The sequence below is a fragment of the Adiantum capillus-veneris genome, chromosome 29 (assembly GCF_014529385.1).
Source record: "Adiantum capillus-veneris isolate H3 chromosome 29, ASM1452938v2, whole genome shotgun sequence".
In the NCBI taxonomy this organism is placed as follows: Eukaryota; Viridiplantae; Streptophyta; class Polypodiopsida; order Polypodiales; family Pteridaceae; genus Adiantum; species Adiantum capillus-veneris.
This window is the reverse complement of record NC_140959.1, coordinates 4472133-4495427: the sequence shown is the minus strand read 5'-3', so window position 1 is coordinate 4495427 and position 23295 is coordinate 4472133. Positions and strand designations below refer to the sequence as shown.

Sequence of the window (23295 nt, the reverse complement as noted above, 5' to 3'; positions counted from 1 at the left end):
CGGGCCGTAGACTCCTTGAGAAAGAGCAGACTAAGCTGAGAAAGTCCAGAGGCCACTCTGTCAGCAGGAGAGTCCTGCATGTCCAAGCCCTCTGTCCAAAGAGCCACCACTTACTCTCTGAGCTCAGAGTTCAGCAAGATCCTCTAAGGGATGCATAGCATCGTGCTCCCACTCTTCTGTCTATCTGTCTATGTGAGGATCACTGGTGCATGGTCCGAAAAAGATGTCCCAGCTAGAACAGTCCCACCCAAGTCACAAATGTGGTCACTAGCGTAGAAGCGATCTATTCGAGCTAGATTCACTCCTCCCACTCTGCTGTCCGAACGAGAGAAGGCCAGGTTGTTGGGGGGCCTCACAAAGCCATAGTGTTTCCAAACATCTGAAACCTAGCCTCTCCCAAGCTGCCAACTCAGCTCCATGCATAGTAACATGGCTACCTCCAATCCTGTCATAGGGATCCTCCAGCATGTTGAAGTAACCCCCAATGCACCATTGCAGACAGAGACTCTACAACGTGAGACCAAAAATTTGCACGTCCACTCACCACATTGAGGCCTGGGCGCATAGATGTTCACGAAGCCCAAGAGGCAACCCTGAACCTGCATAGTAATCCACTGAGCCCTGTCAGGCACAATAATACCTCTGTCCACAATGGCCTACTGCCAAGAGTCCGCAATAGTCATACATACCCCTCCCTGGATACCACCAACTCCAAATGCAGCTGACCAAAATGTCTCATATCGCCCACGCAAAAGCTGACCACATCGTCTCATGCGGCTCTCACACAGATGATGCCAGGAGCAAGCTTCTTCCTCTCAATCAAGTCCAAAACGGCACCGGATCAGCCAAATCCGAGCATCCAAGATGGTCGTGTCACCGAGGGCTCTGATACCATGCCAAAGGAGGAAGCAGAAGATGCAATGAAGACAAGATCTGGCTCGTGATCCGGTGGACACCTTGACTCCGAACTAGAACACGTGCAATGCCACATTCATGAACAAGGCACCTGTGGAGAAGAGAGATCATTGAGGTAGAAAGAGACAACACATTTGTGTGTGTGTGTGTGTGTGTGTGTGAGAGAGAGAGAGAGAGAGAGGCTCTCCATCAAGCTACTCAAACGAGTGACCAAGGGTGGTCCGTCCATCGGCATAAATTTGTCATGAACCGAGGTATACACAACTTCGACTGCCATTGACACTGCCAATTGCTCCTGCACATGAGACCTCTATCATGGTCTCTACATGGGCTATCACTCCTAGAGTGATCCTCCTCCTGACATCAAGAGAGAAATGGAGAAAGAGAGTTAGATGCCTCAAGGCTACAAGCATGGATGCCATCTAGAGGACGTGTAGATCTCTGCACTCCTATGCCTGCACCAAGAACTAGGTACTCTACCTCTGTACTGAATGCCCATGGGACGGGCTGCCTTGACGAGGAAACAAGGAGAGAAACACATCACTACCGGTGGTGCGGACCTAGTGCTGGGGATGAAACACGCTAGGGATGAATGGGAAAATGCTAGGGCTGATCTAAAGCAAAAGCGCTAGGCTGATCTACAACCCCTGCCCACCGCCCCTCCTAGGGTTAACCCCTAGGGGCACCCTGCATTCAAAGGTGTTTGGATACACACTCTCCCTTTAGTGCCCCTGTCCTGCATAAATACCCCCAAGGTGCTGGTTGGCCAGCTGTCCACTAGCCCCCACGACCTCATAAATGGAAAAAGCAGGAAATATGCATCAAAAGCCGTCAAGGGCTAGAGGAAAAATACCGACAAGGCTAGGAAAAATACCCCACCCTGCAGGAGCTTGTTGGCCATGAAACAAAACCAAAACCTTAAGCTAAACATGCCTAAACACAACCCGACATGAGAAAACAACCTCACACTGGATGGACACAACCACAAAACAACCTCCACTCCCTAACACCTGTCCCTGGGAGATGCTGGGACCGATTGGATGAATCCAGAGAGATGCTTGAGATTTAACAATTCCTACGCTTGGATAAAAATCCAAGAGTGGCTTACATCCTGTTTATTCGTTGTGGATGAAGGCACACTCGAGGATATCATCTTGCTAGGCAAAGGAACCTTGATTACTATTATCTCATCATAGGAGCTTGCCTCTAGGGTCATTCATTGCACTCCTCTTAGTTATGGGGACATTGATCTTTCTATATCCGTGGTATGAGGATTCTACATTAGCTGCTTTAGAGGACAAATTTTAGGTCCCAAAGTACCCTAAAGGAGTTGCTTCTCCAAAACTCCTTGCATAGTTTTGGGTGCTAGACGTGTTGAGGCAGATGGGTTCTATTTTTGGAATACCATTTATGTGCTCAGTATAGACCCAAGCATCGGTGCCATCTATTAAGGTGGTTACCACCTCTGCCATAGAGTTTCAAGAATTCATCACTTTTGAGTGGAAATGGGTGCTACACTCATAGAGAATTGTGGTTACAAGCAGACCGAACTAGTGCCTTAGATGCCATAAGATGAGGCATTTGTTGAGGGATTGACCTAGAGGGCAACCATAGAGACAGAATGGTCGCAAGAGGGGTTGGCTCTCACAGCCACACGAGACCTAACACAATTCTGTACACCAGCAGGACCCCACACGACAACATGATAGAGATGAAAGGGGTCAGAGTTAGTAGCAGCAGAGTCTTCAATAGCAACATAGTGATGACTAGACACAGAGACAGAGATAAAGACTAGTAGGTAGAAAGGGACATACACAACCTATTCTTGTTTACACACAGGTAGTGAGATAAAGGTTGGATGAGGCAGAGGAGCCCCTGGGTAGACCTCTTGAGGGGAGGGGTTACCAAATCAGGATCAAGAGGAGGCTTCAAAGTAGCTGGAGAGACAGATAGAGCATGAGGACTAGCAATTGAAGGCAACTCAGAACCAACCTGAGGTGCCCAGGATAGGCCAGTTCATCAACCTTTGGACTCTTTAGAGATCCAATCGTAGGTGCCCCTTACAACAAGCACTATTCGGGGTGAGCAAGAGAGTGAGTCTCTTCAAATGATTGAGGTGTTTTGACTATTGAGAAGGTTTCGCATCACCGGCATGTTTCGATATCCATGATCTTGCCTTTATATCTCTTTGCATCTGTTCCATGGAGATTTCCAAATGTTCCGCTGAGGAGTGGGCCACTATGTGTTGACATGTTTCTCTTGCAGTTGTCCATAGGGCGTCATATTTTTCTTGGTCCAGAGAGAGCACCTAGGATCAGATTCAGAGTACAGCTGCTACATGATATCTATTGGAGGAGAGAGTCTGTCTATGATACCATCCCTTGGTGGATGACAAATGATACCCTCTTGCCTCTTTTATAGTTCGGTTGTGCCGGGGATTTGCTTCATATTTTGGGGTACCACATTTTGAGATGATGGAATCATAGTTACCCGGAACGGGAACAGGAAACGGGAACGGGAGGGTCCGGAACGGGACGGGAACGGGGGAGGAGGAGCGGGGCCCAGAACGAGAACGGGGCCGGAACGGTCAACTAAAGTAAGGCTTGAATTACCTCCATTCAGCTTAGTCCCAAATCAACTCCTAAACAACCCCAAAACTGTTCCCAAATCTGTCTCCAAACCTGCCCTCAAACTGCCCCAAATATGTCCCCCCAAATAGCCCCAAATCTGTTCCCAAATGCCTACTTTTGCCCGTTCCGCCATTCCTCCTCGCGTTCCGCCTTGTTCCCCCCGTTCCAGAACACCGTTTCGGTTACACCCTGTTCCGGAACGGTGTTCCGTTCCCGACTCCGTTTCAGGAACGGGACTCGTCCGGAATGCCATTTCCGAACGTTTGGGCTATGTTACGATGGATGGAATGGATGCGGATGATTTGGAGGCACAGCACATGGGTTTTGCAGTCCCTTTGCTTTTATGAGTTGCTACACGAGTTTATTTATAATGGGTACTTCATATCATTTTGGTAGCTAGCGCTGATCTTTATGGTTTCGCTACACCTTAGTGGCGGAGAGAGCTTTTGAAAGATGTGTGTAGGCTGTATCTTGTGGTTATATGGGTATTTTTCCTCATGATCTGATTGTATATCTTTCAAGCTTTTTCCAATATTTTTTGTATATGGACCTTTTGGTCGATTTTATGTAATGTGAAGGGTCAGAACTTTGTGTGTGTGTGTGTGTGTGTGTGTGTGTGTGTGTGTGTGTGTGTGTGTGAGAGAGAGAGAGAGAGAGAGAGAGAGAGAGAGAGAGAGAGAGAGATGAAATGAAATATCAACACTAGATTGGTAGGACACTTTTATGTCCTCAGACACTTTTGTGTCCTCTTAACTCAACAACTTATTAGAATTATTTCTTGAGATATCAAGGAGGTTCTAAAATGCTCTATATCTACAAAGCTAGCTTATCATCTCAAAAAAATTTGGATGTTTTTGTTGGTCTACTCAATTGATTCCACCTTCAATGTAAGGTGCAGCGGAAACTGAATGTTGAACTTTGCTCAAGATGAGTGCTCCGAACTGTGCTCAAAATTCCTTTTATTTACGGAAGGGAGAGCCTTCCTTTCCTTTAGTGAGAGAGTGCAATGGACACAAACAAAGTGAATGGACACTGTGAATGAAGGTGCATGAGATTGAGAGATAGAGAAGAGAATAGGACCAGATACGTTGTAAAACCCTCCTCCGAAGGCCCCACTCTCTACGGCGAGAGCGGTCTTCTATTGATTGCACAAACGGGTACAAACTGAATGCATGTGACTGATGCAAGTCTAGGCTAGATCGATGACGAAGACCGGGATGACGAGACCAATCTAAGGGCTGAAATCTGCTACTCTTTATCTGCTGAATTCTGACTCTATGTTGGTGACGATGGCACAACGACGACGCGTTGAAAACGCAGATGCTGAAATCTACGTTTTCCGGGCTGAGACTGTAAACCTTGCGAAAATTGACCGTGCGGCTAGGATCTACTGCGGGAAGGTGAGATCTTCGAGGTTTGGGACTTGATCTGCGGTGTCTAAGGGCTGAAAACTGGAAACGCTGATGCTTCTTGGTGTTCCGTCGCGGTGAATCTGCAAAACATTGTGGCTGATTTGCAAATCAAAAACGCTAGGGCTGAAAAGTCGTGAAGCTTGCTGATGGAAACGCCAAGGCTTGAGGTTGATGAAAAACGCTAGGCTAGGGGCAGCCTTGCTTGGAGGGAAAACCACCAAGGGGGTTCTTGCTGAGAATTTGCCTGTTGAGCTTGGGCTCCTGCTGCCTCTTCTGCCAATTAGTGCTAGTCTAAGTTTGCTTATATACAAACTTACTCAATTTGCCCTACCCACTTTCCAACAAAAGTCATGAAAAATGTCAAAAATTGGGAAAATAGGCTAAATGCACTGGAAAATTCCCCTGAAGGATTTTGATGGGAATACTTATGATCATGCTATGTGCGACCAGAGGATATGCATCTACACTAAGTGCCTGGGCATGCACGGTCTGCGAACAGACTCACAAAAGTGCCAGAACACTTCTAATCTAGACTGACTGGACTGACGGAACCCTTGTTATGAAGTAGCTTGTCCACAGACACATAGGGTTGGATGTGTCACGTAACATTCAAGTTGGGTTTGAATAACATTTTTAAACCTAACTCGAGTCAAAAAACAACTTAGTGACCTCTAAAGTGCTACATAGCTAGCATAGATAGTTTTGAAGGTGTTGTTATGCTTCTAAAAGATGGTTTGAGACATGTTTTAATGCCTTCGACGCTTTTTGTGCTTGAACATGAAAATAAAGAACTGAAGTGTGTAAAGTGGAGTCATGTATAAAGGTGATGATAGGTGTATGCATAGAAACATCGATTATAGATCAGCAGAATGCCAAAAATGCACTTTTTTAGTACTTAACTCTATGTTCAAATGAAAATTTTAGGACCTATAGCAACCATAGACTTTGATCAAGAACTCATTAATGTTTATGGGAAAAATCGGCTTGTTGTCTGGAGATTTTTATACCTCGTGTAAAGTGGGTTTCACTTAGCAAATATGCTTTTTTTGGTCAAATTAAACACTTCTTTGGCTCCTCATGACCATATAGTCAAGAGTTATGAGTGTTTTTTATTTTTCCCACATAATGTGTGATGTTATGTTAGCTTTGAGCTAAAGTAAGTACTTCTACAAACACATACATGTAATAGGAGCATTTGATTTTTCTCCAAAACCTTGAAAGAAAACTTTTATGTCCTGTTAAGTTACCAAATTAGTGTTAACCTCTTCAAAAGGCCAAAATGACCTATGAGACCAAAAGGCTACATCCATGTGTGACTCTAATACAATGTCTAGGGAACATATAAATAGAAATAAATGAGGGTACCTAGAGTGGGTAAGTATGTCAATCCTAGACAATGACATATGGAAGTTTTCCAAGGATGGTGACATCATCCTCCCAGATTTGGCCCGGTTCTTGCAATCTCTCCATCAAGCTCTTTCATCAGCATCACATAATACATCATCTCAAAATATATGGTGAGGGGTACAATCACTTGAGGGCTAATGAGGTGTACAATGGAGAAAGTATAGAATGCTGATCATCCCATGAACTCTCTCATTGGTATTTACAGTATGGCCTCAATGTCCTCCATAGTCGGCTCTCTTTTTTTGGGGGAGGGGGACCGAGGGGGACGCATGAGTTGGGTATGGCTTTCTATAGAGAGCATCTTCTTCAGCTTACGAAGGATGGATTGTTTATCAGACTTGGATACATGGATACTCAACTATCTCATGAGATACGATGTGTTACTCGTTAGATACGCACATCCTCACACCAGCTCGAAATCGAGACAGGCAGATTTAGAGGAATACTAGCCGAGACTAGGACTTGTCAAATGTGCCAAACTGAGCTCGAGACAGAGTCACATTACATATGTCATTGCCCAATATATTACGAGGCCATTTCCACTGTCTATCTAGAGGGTTTCGGATCCCTTTCTAGGGTGATGAAGATCAGAGATGCCTCGGACTATACTTATTGAAGCTACATAGACATAGAGAGGATCTCATGAGGAGGGGATCAAAGAGGGAGATATAGCTAAAACCGTAGATTATAGATTTCTTTCGGCCACAGATTGAGGAGTCAGACCAACAAGCCCCACAGTATAGCGGCACTAGAGGTACATTGCTTGATCGGGCGATAGAGTTGGGGCAGTCCCGCCACACCTGGGTGATGGGACCCACCTCGCGGCGTCGACGAAGACTATGACAGACGATCCACACCATACTAGCACGACATGTGAGCCGTCAGGCCAAAGTGCTCACTATGGAGGAATTGATGTTATCCCCCATCGTCCGATGAGAGATGTCTTTGGATATTGAAGTATATGAGGCCTACCTCTATTGCCAGAGAGGCCCAAAAATGTATTCCCCTCTTCCATGCTATAGGCTACCTTCACACACACACACCCCTCCCCCCCCCCCATTTCCCCCTCATTTTAGTTAGATGTTTAGTTGTTTTTCAGCTTTCACAGACATTGTATTAGATTCACCAAACATTGTAAACTATTGGTCTCATAGGTCATTTTGGTCTTTTGAAGACGTTAATATATCATTTCATTTTTCATTAGCCTTCATGTGATTGTGCCCCTCCCCATATGTTTTGAGATGATGTATTATGTGATGATGATGTTGATGGATGCGGATGTGGGGTAGGATTTATTTTTTATTTTTATGTTCCCCAGACATTGTACTCATGAATCTAACCTTTTTCTCTCTTACATCATTTTGGTCTTTTGAAGACGTTAATATAAAATTTCATTTCATATCTCTCTCTCTCTCTCTCTCTCTCTCTCTCTCTCTCTCTCTCTCTCTCTCTCTCTCTCTGCTCTTGCTGGCTTGCTCGCTGCCTGCTGCTGTGCTACTGGCGCACTGCTGGCCCTGCCCGTCTACTGATGTTTCCGCCCATGCCACCATCTGCCCTCCTCCTGCTGTTGTTGATTTCGCCCTATCTCTTGTAGCCCTGTGCCACTCCCTCTGCTATCCTCCTACACCAGTAAAACCCTACCCCCCCCCCCCAAGAATGCCGCGAAGGAGGAGGTGGCCAAGCGTGAAGACAAGGCAATGTCCTACATTACTGACACCCTCAACGTCATCGCCAACTGGCTATACAAGCTTGAGAGAGAGGTCGAAGGATTGACCAAGGAGAAGGAAGCATGGAAGAAGGAGAAGGAGAAAGAGGAATGGAAGAAAGAAAAGAAAGAGTTGAAGGAGAAAATCGAACTCCTCCGTGCTTCTATCGCATCCCTTACACCCGAAGAAGGAGAGATCAAAGCGGAAGCCCTTAAGGAGGAGATCATCAAAGCTCTCACGGCAAGCATGGACGATAGATTGGAGGCCACCAAGGAAGGATAGGCGAAGTAGTCAAGAAGAATGCGGAAGCCCAAATAGATGAGGCGCTCATCATAAGACACAACCATTGAGGAAGAGAAGATACGAGAAGCCCGCCATCTCAATGTAAAAGTGACTGGCATCAAAGAAGAGGACAGATCCACATCCGAGAGCGATGGGAAAGCCCTATGCATGAAACACGGGTACAAGGAAGACAAGGAGCTACCCTTCTCCAAAGCTTGGAAAGATGGCAAAGACTTACGGAAAAGAGCCCTCATCCTCCAATTTGCCTCCGAGGAGTCTCGAACCTCATTCATCCGAAAGAGGGCCATCTTGAGAGGGCTAGAGGGCCCACTTATCTACCTTGACGACGACCTCACATAGATGCAACAAGACCAAAGCGGTGCATGCATGCCTAGAGTCAAAAAATATCGCAAAGAAGGGAGAAAGGCGGTATTACGGAGATGGTAGGGTCATCATCGATGGCAAGGCCACCGCATAGGGATTCGAAGTCTATGAGATACATGAGAAGATCCATATTGCGGTCTAGAACTGCAATCGGGATCTATGGACACATCCGGAGAGGCTCGAGGAGATGATGAGAGGATGGGACCTCATTCTCTTGACAGAGACACATGAGAGCCCAAAGCAGAGTCTATCGAGGATCCATGGCTTTCAGTGGGAGTCCTCACATCAAGGGAGTACTCGCCAACACACTACACAAGGATCGGGAGGGGTTGCTATACTCTTCAAACGGGGACTCCAGAGTAGGATACAGGTTGCCACACGCAACCCGCAGGCCCGTTACCTTTGGATTCGCTTTGAGCTATTACGGGACAGGATCATCTACATTTTCCCTCTGCTACTTACTTGTCAGATGAGATTATGGAGTATTCTACACTGGGAAGTCTTTCTCATGGGAGACTTCAATGCCAAGACAGGTTATGACCAGTGTGAGACATACGACACGGACCCGGTGGCCATAGTTGCCACGGAGTTTCGAAACGTTTTGTTTGAAACGAGTTTCAGAAGTTTCGAAACGGTTTCGTCCAAGAAAGAAACGCCAAAACAGAAGTTTTGTGCAAACTAAAGAAATGTGCATAAGTTTAAGTGGTATAAGCTGAGATCTATGTTTTAAGCATTACCTTACAATTAGACATGAAAAAGCGGGAGAATAGGACTAACTTTCATCATTAAAAGCAAGACAGAAGCTACATTCATGACATTAAGGATTTCATGACCGAAACAAAAAACAAGAGGCTTCAAGGTTTACATGTAACGCTACAGCCTCACGTGCGAAAACTTACGAGCCTTGACTTTACCTTTGAAACGTCCAAACTCATACAAAAACGTTTCGTACGTTTCATGAGTGAAGAAACGTGTTTCTTGGCAACACTGCCGGTGGCACTACACACCACATAGGAGGAGGCTACCATGAGAGATTCAGCAGACACAGCCCGCATCACAGAGTACAACCATCGTTTGCTCAGATTAGGCTCTCAACACCGTCTCGTTATTTATAATGGGATAGTCCAATGGCCCACTTCAGGAAGGTTGACATGCATACCACATAGAGTTACAGCGGGGTGGGGGGGGGTTTACGGTGGACTACATCATGGGATCCAGAGAGGCCGTCCACCTGCTTAGCTCTTTCACCATCCCGCCCATACCTAATGGACCCAACCACACCTATCTTGTACTCTCCTTCACCTGAGATGCCACATCCTCCACACCTATTCCCCACACACCACGATCCATTTCACACATGAGCTAGCCCCCTTATACTCGGAAGAGGTCGAGAAGGGACTCCTTTACTCCACTTCTCTACGCCACTTTCCATGCTTACCTCCTAGATCACATCTGTCCTTCAGACATTGTCCATTAGCTCATTTCCGCACGCCACCCACACAAGCTACACTCCTGCCGCACAAACCCCCCCCCCGTCCGCCCCAAGGGACTACCACAGACCAGCTAGTATGATGAGTGTAGAGGCCACCTACGTGCGCAACGGACCCTTGGGGAGATCACTAGATGCCAAATGGAGATACTCACGCGCCAAAAGCAGCGAGCCTTCGAGGAGGCACATTAGCTAGAGCTATACTGCTTTTTCGAGAGCTACGCCCGACTACTCCCATTGAGGATCCACAGGTATGGCACGATTATGTAGAGAGACCTTATGAGGTACCAAACCAGCCTCTGATTCCACATCCACCCAGACCTCGACCCACGAGCTCTTCTTTATTTCACATCAGAGATGGTCAAGAAGGCCATCCACCACCGGTCTTTAGATCATACAAGATTACAGAGTAAGCACCTCATTTACGCAGCCGCCACTATAGCCACGTTGATTGCACATGTATTCAACCAGGTTATAGGGGAGGGCTTCCCAGAGGAGTGGACTCGACACACCATTGTGCCAATCCACAAATCTGGGTTCGCCTTGGACCCAGGGAATTACAGGACTATCATGATTGGCCATACAACGGCCAAACTATATGGGGCAGTACTTGAGGCTGAGCTTAGTTCATATGGAGAAACTGAGGGCTCCTAGCCAGGCAGGGTTCAGGCAGATGTTCTCCACTATCGACCACGTCTTCGTTGTGTGCAGAAGAAGAACCTCTATTGCTGCTTTGTGGGCTTCCGCAAAGCGTTTCACTGTCCCACGAGAGAGTATGGGGATACCATTGGAGATGACATGGGCCATTTATGCTCTCTGTGAGAGAGTGACTGGGAGATTTCGTTGTCTAGGAGGCCTGTCAGAGTCCATTGCTAGCACTATTGGTGTTAAGCAAGGATGACCCCTCTCCCAGACCCTCTTTGAATTCTACATCGACGAGATCTCCGACTACATCTTACGAGCACGAGGGGCAAGAGCTAATCTAACAGGTACTCAGATCCACATTATGCTATATGCTGATGACAGTGGCTTGAGTTCAGAGTCACTAGAGGGTCTATAGAGCCATTTGAGCGCCTTGGATGAGTTTTGTACACATACAGGACTGACAGTGAACCTTGGGAAGACCAAGGTCATGACCTTACACACCTCCATGTCAGTTCAACGAGAAATCACATTTACAGAAGCAGGAGGCATAGTCAAGGTGGTCGCCTCCTATGTCTATCTGGCAGTCACCTTCACTAGCAAACATGGCCCCTTTTCCATGGCTTAGGCTACCACTGATAGACTCACCTGTGGATATGCAGCTTTGGCCATGTTAGAGCGGAGATGTCATGAGGCACACTTTCAGGAGCCCCGCATGAAGGGGTGGCTATTTGATACATTAGTCACCCCAGCCCTAATGTACGCAGTAGCAGTGTGGGCACCCGGGTTGATAGATAGCCAGTGGGCACGAATCGAGAGTCCATAGATATACATGATCTCCCGCTTGTTTCGAGGCAAGCACACAATGCCACATGACATCATCAGGGCAGAGCTTTCTACCCCCCTGTGGTAGTGGAGGCACTCTTTCAGACAGTCTGCTTTATCCAGAGAGAGAGAGAGAGCTCTTGGCTGACCAAATCACATGGCAAGCATTCGAGGTAGCCATATAGATAGCAGAGTTTGGATATGACAGAGCTTGGTACACCCAGGTCAGAGCATGGTTAGGAGTACATGGCCTTGATCTTGAGAGCTTGCCACTGTTCCAGTATGACCCCGACTCACCCCAAGTTCATCTCTCATGTAGTGAGAGGAACATAGTGCTCTGATAGGATCTCTGGCAGCTATATATTAGATAGACTTGGATCACATCTCCCCTTCAACGGAAGATGTCACACTACAAAGATCATTTCCTTACCATACTCGAGGACACCATACAACGACCACGCTATATGGACACCTTGCCATACAACTCACGGGTGGCGATTGGTTAGCTCAGAGTATCAGCACACAGACTAGAGATAGAGGTGGGGCGAGCTCATGACATTCCCAAAGAGGAGAGTCTATCGAGTATGCAGAGAGGAGGTGGAAAGTGATGAGCATTTTGTTTGCACATGCAGAGCCTATGATGATAGTATAGGCAGATACGAGTCATTATTAAGAGGGCAACCTACCTTGCGCGAGATCATGCACTCTTGAGATTGGAAACATTTGGGACACTACCTGCTAGAGATACTAAGGCATAGAGATACACTTCTGCAGTCACATGAGACACGGAGGGGAGGGGGAGGAGACAGTCACAGCTCATAGATTTTTTTCGAAGTACCACACTTCCCCCACTCCCCGACCCATTGAGGGGATTGACTCTCTAGCAGGCTGAGATGAGCCGGCGGGCCAGACGACGTCTGCATGTTACCAGATGTCGGGCCCCACGACTCGACCACAGAAAAATCAAGGAGATCCAGACCCGAGAGCGTCGAGCTGCTGAGGAGAGACAAGCCCAAATGGTGGCTTACCCAGTTGCATTCATCCGAGCAGCCCTTGCCCCTGATCCTCCCATGTACTGCATTCTACACCCACCTATTAGTATAGAATGGAGCTAGCTAGCTTGATGCATCTACATGGTTGTACTACCCCGAGAATTTAGACATACTTACATCCCTAGTACTAGAGCTCCATCCCCCCCCCCCCAAGATCCCATCAGACACCGAGGTTTTGTCTTTATTTTGTACAAGTTTGGATTGTTTTGTCTTTTCCGATAGATGGAAGACATACCCACATGTATACTTGGTTTGTCTCATAGGCCGACTTCGGCCTCACATAGACGTTAGAAAATCTATCTCTCAGTCGGTAGCACTCCTATCTCAGTTTCTAGTTTGTAGTTTTCTTTGTTTGTATCCAAACTTGGTACTAGACTCACCATTGTAATCAGTTTGGTCTCATAGGTCATTCGGGCCTATTGTAGACGTTAATATATCATTTCATTTCATTTCTCTCTCTCTCTCTCTCTCTCTCTCTCTCTCTCTCTCTAACTTCCTGGTCTCATAGGTCACTTTGGCCTTTTGAAGACGTTAATATAACATTTCATTTCATTTTTCTCTCTCGGCAAAAGAAGTACGGCTTGGTATCCTTTTGTACTATATAATCAAAATTACAGGCCTAAAGGCCTTACATCATCCCGTAGGCATACAAGGGTAATGGATCTGGTATTGAAAAACCCCCCCTGAGATATTCAATGATAACAAACCATAGGGGAAAAACTATTAGAGATGCAAAGTTACAAAAGATGGGTGATACAACAAAAGGTAGGAGCAGCGGTGAGGGAAGAAAGTTGCAGAGAGCTGAAGAAAAAACAAGCCAGCTTGACATCATGAGGAGGCTGAAAACTCCACTAGATAACCTCCAATTGCCAACTCCAAATCTCCAAGACCGTATACAACGGCGCATCCTAGCAGAAGAGACACCACCACAAGAAGAATTTGCACCAAAAATTCAGGAGAGAGATAGCGCGTAGCCATCCTTAGCAATGATCAACAAGGCTATGAGATTCTTCAACCTGCAAGCAGAAGCAGTACAAGAGGTGCTGCAGAGTTGAGATTAATGAGGGAATATGCAACACTAGAAGGACTAGAGAGGGCATGTTCACAGGTGCAATTTTAGGAGCCACGCACTAAGTTGTGGCTATTTGACCTCCATCATGAGAGTTGGGGAGGAAGGTGGATTTTAATCGAGACCATCTTCTCCGCACTACAGATGATGGGTTTATCTCACGTCCAAGGTATATGTACACCCACCTATCTCATCGCATTAGATGTGTTCTTGGCCAGCTACACACCTTAGATATACTGTGAGATCCGGGTGTTCTCATTGCTTATTTAGAGAGGGATTTGGCCCCTTATCCCGCATCATGCATTACTATAATCACAAGTGCCTAGATCTCTTCTTACTCGAGATCTATAGACTTCAAGAGACTACCCTCAAGAGTAGATGACCTACACATAGAGGATCTATACAAAGGCAGGTCACTACTTTTTACAGAAAGACTTATTGGGATGGCCCACCACAGGTTACCCAATCACACCCTCATTGGGGCATCCTTCTTGATCAAGCTATCTAGCTTGGCCACTCGTGATGCAATAATCTTTACATCATAGATGAGGTCTATATCGGAGGCTACAAAGCAAATTAGCGCTATCAAGCACGCCTTCCCTCCGCTGGGCTGTATCCATGTGCTCCTGGTATCCAATCGCATCATGTCTTGCTTGATGAGCCTAGTAATCTCTGCCTTAGTAAGCGAGATGGAGGGTGCATCTAGGGAGTAGTGAAGTCTGTCCATACTAAAGCTATTCAGCTAGAACCAAGATGCCACCAACATGATCTATCTCCCTGTGATACCAGCTGTCATGAGAACTCCATAGCAAAGCGAGCATATTTGTTTCTAGGGAGAGCCCAGGTGCTATGCATGAAAGAGACTATATAACCGGCCTATACAACGTAGAGGGCGGTACTATTTCAATTACCTGTAAACTTTACACAGAGCACTGAGAAGGGAAGAGAACACAGTTGCGTCCAGCGACTAGAATGTCACTGTGCACACGAGACCAACATCCTGTAGGCCCCAAAGACCGGCGCCCCTTTCGGTATTTCTTTAATTTAGAGAGAGAGAATTACAAAAAGAGCCCCTGGAAGACAACACCTGCATCCAGCTAGTACGCTCCAGATTCGGCAAAATTTCGGCAGCATAACGGTACCGAAATCAATCCGAATCAGTTTCTAAGGTAGGCCCTCTGATCCACAGACATATTCCCTCAGTTGGGAGCACAAAACAGTAAATTGCAGGTCGCTGTAAGTTCTGGTTCAGCCCTGTTTTTGACCTGATTTGGGCACACGACTGTCCTTGCACTGTTCCCTGCACCTTGGGCTAAGTGCCCCTTGATTCTGGAAACATTTTGGGCTCAAAACAGCCCCAAAATAGAGTAAAAACAGCAAGCGTACAATGCTGAATTTACTGCGCAATCGAGAGGTTATCACCCTCTCGTGTACCTGCTTTGGTGCAGTAGCTAGCTACACCGGTTCCTATGCAAAGAGGCTCTTGCCTCGGCATGAAAGCATATTTCCCCACAGCTGTACATAGGTCAAATGAGAAGCCCACTAGTGGGGCATAACATACTGTACGTAGGGGAGAAAGAGAGCAGTATGTAGCGTGCGGGGCATCACTCCCGTCACCATACTGTGCATAGAGGGCACGGTAAGCATTCCATAGCTTCTGTACCTGCTACAATCCACCTGAGGCTGAAAATGGCGCCCCCTTTGTTGATATGCAGCTCGTTTTTGCCTCCCAGAGTGGCAGAATCGCTCACAGGCTGACACGTCGCCCAATTTCCGAGTTTGGGCTTTCCCTGCTAAAAATATCTCAACTGGTGCGTCAGTTGACTTGGCAGCAGAGCAATAAAATGTTCCCCTTGTCATTCCAGAGCTAATGACGCGAACACATTTTCCGGTCAAAAATAGCAGTTCCCTAAATTTTAGGAGATGCTTCCATGGCGTCCCTATCGGTCTCCTGACCATCATTGAAGACTACCATTTGACCAACATCTACAATGTGGATTAATTTACTGGCCCCTTTCAACTTATAAAGTTGCAGTGACTTAACGAGTGGCCCAAATTCCAGTTTGGCGCACACGAGCTTCCATACTCATCAGAATTCAGTGCTAACTGGCCCGGGCAGTCCCTGTCTGACCGACCTAGATCCCCGATGTGAGAAACCCATTTGGCTGCAGCCGTTTCACACTGGCCATGCAATGTCCACTTGCACCTTTTCAAGGGTTCCGGGACAAACAAGTAAAAATAAAATAAATATATCTAATACTTATTTACGGAAGGCAACAGGAAAATACACCTCCTGGTGACAGACTGATCAAGTGAGCACCTCTACTACCAGCAGAGGGGCAGCGAGCTCCGTCGAGAAGCAATCCATGACTGCCTGTGAGTAATGACTCCTAGAAGTACCTCCCTGTGGAGTCTGAAGGTGAGCTCTCGTCTCTCTGCATTCCTCATCATACCAACTATATTGGGGTGTGCTCTTAGAACGTTGGAAAGGGGGAAGAGGGAACACACCCAGCACACACAATGTTTGCCTCTCTATAGCCCAGGGATTCCGCTGCACCCCTATCCACACAGAATCTTACACACAGACACACACTTTTCTCAAACGAACTTACAAGTACACCTAAATCAATGCGCACACACTCGTACGGACCACAATCTACCTCATACCCATAAACACATCAATTTCTTGTTTCCCTTGCACACAATCACCTCACTTTCTCTCTCTCTTTGCACATCACACCCTCGGAGGGGTACACCTGCCTACACACACCCGGAACACAGCACAACAGAGCAAAAGAGAAGAGAGGGGAGGGGGAACAACACCGAAAGCAACACAACCAGAGCTTGTGGCTTCTTCAATTGATGGATTATGGTGGAGCATACAACCATCAAAGCTCTTTCCTTCTCTGTTCTGTCTGTCGCCCTCCTTAACACAACAGAGCACGAAAAGTTAAATATCTGCTAATCGGTGCAGAATTTGCCTATGTGCGTGAGACACAAAAATACTCAAAACGCCTTTTTCCTTCTCTTTGACGGCCAGTTTTTACAAAAAACCAGTTTTGCAAGAATTTTACAGACTAGGACTTTTCGGTCTCCCTCATACAGAGGTGTGAAGTCTCTCCCACACTTTCCTTTCTTCCACTAGCCACATGTCTTCCTCTACCCAAGTTGCATTGCATGTCCTAAGATCCTTTTCCCATGTCAAAACCTTTTCTTCAAGCATCGAATCTCCACGCTCAAGCCTTCATAACCACATAAAACATACCCTTTCTGGATCTCCCTGCTTGTAATGGGCCTTCGTATCTGCTTTATCACCTATGTCTGCACATGTAAACATACACATCACTGCCTGTGCCCTTTGCTAGGTTCGACACACTTTGGCTGCACCAACGTTGTGCCTGCCTAGGCTCAGTATGGGGATATGCCTCTGCTACTGCATCCTCTAGTGTCTCTGTCAATATATAAGTAAGCTCCCCTAAAGGTCTCCCCGGATCCTCTGTGCATAAGCGTTTGTAGACACCATCTATATAGACAGAATCAGTCTCTGAAGTAAAAGCGTATCGAGTATGCACAGGTGTCTGTGCCAGTTGAGCTGTGCTGAACTGGAATGAGACGGTAAACGTGAGGAGAGCATGATCTACTGCTACCCTAATAGGCCTGGGCCCGATTGTAAAGTCCTGAATAGAGGGTATGAAACTGGGCTAAGCCAAAACATAATCTACTGTGCTGGCCCCATGTCTATGAAGAAAGCAAGTGAACCCACTCGATGCTGGAAATCTGTGGAGGCCATTCAAGATGGCCAATCCATGTGCAGTCCCCAAATCTATCAGATATCCCCCATATCGAGTGTGCTCTTCATCCTGCAAGCACCTGGCCAATCCCATATCACTGACATGTAGAAAGCTGTCTGAGACTGGCCCGTCCTAGCATTGAAGTCTCTCAAAAGAATGACATCTCCATCCCATAGAACTCCCATATGTCCTCATCCAATATCAAAGGGTGACTTCCCCTTGGGTGATGCATAATGAGATGTGCTGGGGAAAAAATAGCATATTGCAATATAGAGTGGCCTCCCTCTCCTGACCCACATATATCTGGCCTGCTTATCCCTCCAAACAATACGAATGAGGGGTTGCAGCTCCTCCCTAAATAGGACTTCCAGACCTCCTGACCCCCGTTCTCTATACATTGATCTCACTTCTTGCCTACAAGTAGTCTCCCAATGGTATCTCGTCACTCTAGGTAATGTGCCGCCAAGAGTCTGACGCATTTCCGAGTAAAAAATAATGTCTCTTCCCTTAAAGCTATCCTCAAATGCGCCTACATCTAGCTTCATCGATCCATTACAATTCCATGCTGCCATTTTAAGGTTGGTCCATAGGTCTCGCACCGTCATGAAATGCGTTTTTCCAACACCACTACTCTCCCTCCCCTGTAGAAAGCAATTTTTCCTTTCTCCCTTGCCGCCTTGATCTCTAGCATCAGCTTTTGCATGTGTGCTACCTGTGTTAGAGTGAGGTCATCACCCAAAAATATCCCACTTTGCTTGAGTGTTGGTCTCTTCTTCAAGAATTCCTTCCTAGCTTCCAGTGTAAGGAAACGTATAATGAGTGCTCTTTTCTTGGGCCTTCCTTTCTCATCACTTCCCTTCTTGCCAACTCTCCAAGCACTTGTGTGTGTGGGTTCAGAAATACCCATACGCCTTAAGAGCTCTTGCACTTCTTCTTCTACTTTTTTGTGTCTTTGAAACTTGTAACACGCACATGAAGGGCTCTAGTCTTTTTCTTTTGCTCCTCCTCAATTGTCATAATGATGATAGTCGATGTCGGTGCGGCTTCAGGCATCTTATCTTTTCCTTTCTTTGCATCTTCGATCCACTTTTCAACTTTATCAACCTTCTCTTGTGTTTTGAATAGGTGCTTCGTCCACAAAGAGGTTGTTTGTGCTTTTTGCTCTTCCTCTTCTCATAGAGTTTTGACCTGCTCCTTAATGCTTTTGAGCTCCTTGATCATTGAGGGACCTCCGCCTAGATGTCGCTTTCGATTTAGGCGGGGTTTCATAGATGCTGTCATCCCCGACATCGATTGGTTGGTCTATCCTCAAACACCCAAAGAATTCCTTGCGATGGGATCGCCTGGGCCTGTGAAGATGGCTATACGTGCTAAGGTATCGCTGTCTTGAATGTCATGAGGTTGAAACTGAAGCTTCTGCTGGTTGAAAACTACTGAGGGCGGAGACTAGAAACCTGCTGGATGAAAAGGCTTGAGTACTGCAAGTTGAATGGCCGAGTGCTGAATACTGAGGCTGGGCACTCGCAATGGCAGCTGGCTGCTGGCTGGCTGCAAAACATAGGCATGGGACTGCTGTCTTGAAGTCTTATTTGCAAAACCCAGACTATTGTGGGTTAGTGCTGGCTGTTTTGCTCTAGTTCCTTGCATGTATGAGCTGCTTCCCTACTGTCCTACCTTCAGCCCCTGCCTTGCGCGCTCAATAACCCCAGCCCTGCGAGCTTAGCCCCAGGTGCAAATTCCACGATAGAAAATAATGCTTGCGATAGAAGACTTAATGGAAAGAGAGTTACGCAATATAAAACATTATTGCGATGGAAGACTTAGCTATAATGTCTTCTATCACGTTGAGCTGAGAGCGATAAAGAGGGAGCTGATGTGGGAGCGAAAGTTGGCGTGAGCCTATCACGTGACCTTGCTGAAGCCTTTTGTGTGAGTCTGCTTCTGCAGTATGCTATTGCACCCCTGTTGCTGCCCCTCGCACCCTCTCGTCTTCAAAATGTTAAATTAATGTCTTCAAAAGGCCAAAATGACCTACCAGACCAAAAAGTTACAACATGGTGAATATGATACAATGTCTCAGTACCAAAAATCAAAAGACATTGAAAAAAGTTTACTCTAGGATCCTAAACTGCTAGATGTGAATTAAGCAGCTAACTGGAATTGTGTAGGATATGAGAGAGAGAGAGAGAGAGAGAGAGAGAGAGAGAGAGAGAGAGAGAGATGGTAGAAGTTTGGACTTGTTCATTGCAGTGCCACAAGCTTGGTTCGCTTTTTGCCAGCTAAAAAAATGCTCATATTATTCGCGTCCCAAAAAACATTTTTATCAAAGCTCAAGGATGCAGAAAGCAACTTTCAGTTAGGGCTGCAAGCATATATGAGAAATTCATGCTGGTTGTACGGGGTAGTTTCTGTAATTCAGCTTGTTCTTCTGCTAACATATTACCTAATCAAGTTTCTGAGAAAGTTCAAGATGAGCATAAATGACAAGCCAGATCGTGCCGCTCATTTGATTAAAGCTAGTTGTTTATACAAGGCAACTTATGCTTCAACCATTTTTCTTTCCCTGTTACATCTAGGAGCTGTTTTATGGTTCTGTTACTCTGCAACTAAAAAGGGATGGCATCAATTTGTACTGGTGGAAGTAGTTGCTGTTCTCCAAGTATGTGTTTGGTGTACAAATAGTGCAGAAATTGCCAATGCCAGAGCAGAAGGAAGAGTAGCTTACCCTTGTCTGTTGCGATTATGGTGGATAGTTTGTTTCTTTTTAACAGCTCTAACATTTGCTTCAAGGGTATTGCATTGGAGAAGACACAAGGAACTGTCGGTGGAAGCCTGGACAGACTTTCTGGCTCTTCCATCCTGCACATTTTTAAGTGTGATTGCTGTATATGGAAAGACAGGTCTTCTTAGGCCTGATGCAGAAGCCTTATGTGAGCCTCTTCTGAATAGCTTTTCTGGAAGCACAACAAAATTGACCAATTATGCAACAGCTAATCTTTTTAGCCTTGCTACATTTACTTGGCTGGATTCATTACTTGCAGTTGGTTACAAAAAACCTCTCAAATTAGATGAAATACCTCAACTGGCTCAGAGAGACACTGCAGTGTTTGCATCTGAGCTTTTTGAAACCCAATGGACTAAGCTGCAAGTACAAAATCTTGTTAAGTGCCTTGCTTTTTGCTCTTGGAAGGACATCTTGTTAAATGCTTTCTTTGCTGGGCTTTGCACATGTGCTTCCTATGTAGGACCATACTTGATTAATGATTTTGTCGAATACTTGGGTGGGAGAAGTAGGTTCTCTCACGAAGGATATATTTTGTCAGTGGTGTTTTTTTTGGCAAAGCTTATTGAGACTTTAGCTCAAAGACAGTGGTATTTTGGTGCACAGCAGTTAGGATTGAGGACAACAGCAGCACTTAGTGCCGTTATTTACAGAAAAGGATTGTCCTTGTCCAATCAAATGCTTGGAAACCACCCAAGTGGAGAGATAGTTAATATTGTCAGTGTTGATGTAAAGAGAGTTAGCGACTTTACTTGGTACCTGCATGATGTGTGGCTACTGTTTTTACAGATATTGTTAGCTCTTTTGGTCCTGTACAGGAACCTGGGCTTAGGAGCATTAGCCGCACTTGCGGCCACTGCATTAACTATGCTTGCAAATCTTCCACTCTCCTCCATACTTGAAAAATTTCAAACCTATATTATGGAATCAAAGGATGCACGAATGCGAGCCACATCTGAAGTGTTGAGGAGCATGAGGATTCTAAAACTACAAGCATGGGAGATGAAGTATATGAGGAAGATAGAAGATTTGAGGAAAGAGGAATGTAGGTGGCTCCATTGGTTTGTGTATGCACAAGCAGGGGTGGTTGCTCTTTTTTGGAGTGCCCCTGCAGTTATTGGTGTGATTACCTTCTCAGCCTGTGTATTTATTGGGACTCCTTTAACAGCAGGGAGGGTCCTTTCAGCTTTGGCCACTTTCAGGATCCTTCAGGACCCAATATATACAATTCCGGACCTTATTGGAATGTTCTCTGAGACGAAGGTCTCAGTGCAGAGAATTCAGAAGTTCCTTGAGGAGCAAGAGATAGACAAAAACGCGGTGTTGCGTTCTGTGGCAGAAGATGAGGAGTCTATGGCCATTGAGATTCATGATTCTTGCTTTAGCTGGGATGCCTTCTCAATAAAACCTACTCTGACTGTGCACCGGCTCCTAATCACAAGAGGCTCCAAAGTTGCAGTCTGTGGACAAGTTGGTTCTGGAAAGTCAAGTTTGATCTCATGTATACTTGGAGAGATTCCCAAGATCTCAGGTAGAGTGCAAGTGTATGGCAATATAGCATATGTTGCTCAAACAGCATGGATTCAAAGTGGCAAAGTTGAAGACAACATTTTATTTGGAAAGACAATGGATAGACAGAAGTACAATACTGTGTTAACTGCTTGCGCACTGACTAAGGACATTGAGCTTTTTTCACACGGGGATCAAACAGAGATTGGTGAACGTGGTATCAATTTGAGCGGTGGACAAAAGCAGAGAATTCAGCTGGCACGTGCTCTTTATCAGGATGCTGATATATACCTCCTGGATGATCCTTTTAGTGCAGTTGATGCGCACACAGGATCTCACCTTTTTCAGGTAGTCTTCCAGGAAGATTAAAGATGCAATTTTTTCTGCTAGTATTGTTTACTGATTTAGAGATACATGTCAAGCAGAAATGCATACTGGATTTGCTGAAGCAAAAAACTGTGTTATATGTCACACATCAAGTGGAATTCTTGCCTGTGGCAGACAACATTCTGGTACTACTTTCATAGGTTTTATTTGTGTACCTTTGTGTAAGGACCACATGCATGCTTGCAGGTGAATGATATGTAAATTGTTCTTCTAGGTGCTGGATGGCGGGATTATCAATCAAGCAGGAACGTTCAACGAGCTCATACAATCCGGTGCTAAATTTTCAAATCTGATCGGAGCTCACTTGAGCGCACTTAAAAGCGTTGAAAATAGAGATCGTTCAAAGACATCAGAGGAAAATTTAGATGGAATGGAGACAGTTTTTGAGGAAGATGCAACTGAGATACGTGGGAGTGTTACAGAGCCAAAAGATCCTGATGTACATATTGATTCCAAGGGTTTTAAGCAGCTTGTACAGGAGGAAGAAAGAGAAATGGGCAAAGTGAGGCCAGAGGTATATTGGTCTTTAGCAACGGCTGTATATGGGGGTGCCCTTGTTCCTTTCTTGCTTTTGGCCCAAATTTTGTTTCAGGCCCTACAGATTGCCAGTAATTATTGGATGGCATGGGCTACTCCAGCAAACTTGAAAGAGAGTTCAAAAGTTAGTAGCAAAGTCCTTCTTGGAATATACCTAGGGTTGGCAGCTGCAAGTGCACTTTGCATCCTAGCAAGAGTTCTGCTTTTAGCATTTACCTCACTCAAAACAGCACAAAAGTTCTTTGTCAACATGCTACATTCTATGTTTCATGCGCCAATGTGTTTCTTTGATGCCACTCCAGCAGGCCGTATACTCAATCGAGTAAGCTCTCTCTCTCTCTCTCTCTCTCTCTCTCTCTCTCTCACCCAAGTGTGGTAGATTGGTTATGCCATTTCCCTCTTGAATAACAGGTCTTGAGTTCAACTCTCCTCGTCGGCTAGATCTTTAAGGTCTCTTGGCATAGTTTCCTACGACT

The 23295-nt window shown here is 45.8% G+C and overlaps 1 protein-coding gene across 3 annotated transcripts in view; it reads left to right on the top strand.

Moving 5' to 3' along the window:
* The window catches only part of LOC147418670 (putative ABC transporter C family member 15), a 177810-nt gene that overhangs the window by 79144 nt on the left and 75371 nt on the right, over nt 1-23295 (top strand). For 2 of the 3 annotated variants that reach the window (XM_086505245.1, XM_086505244.1), the window contains 3 exons: nt 19855-22243; nt 22321-22407; nt 22497-23141. In XM_086505245.1, coding sequence (XP_086361371.1) covers nt 19892-22243; nt 22321-22407; nt 22497-23141 — 3084 coding nt within the window. In that variant the 5' untranslated portion in view covers nt 19855-19891. Of the gene's footprint in view, nt 1-19854; nt 22244-22320; nt 22408-22496; nt 23142-23295 lie in introns of those variants that run through there. The other variant, XM_086505246.1, reaches the window with a different exon arrangement.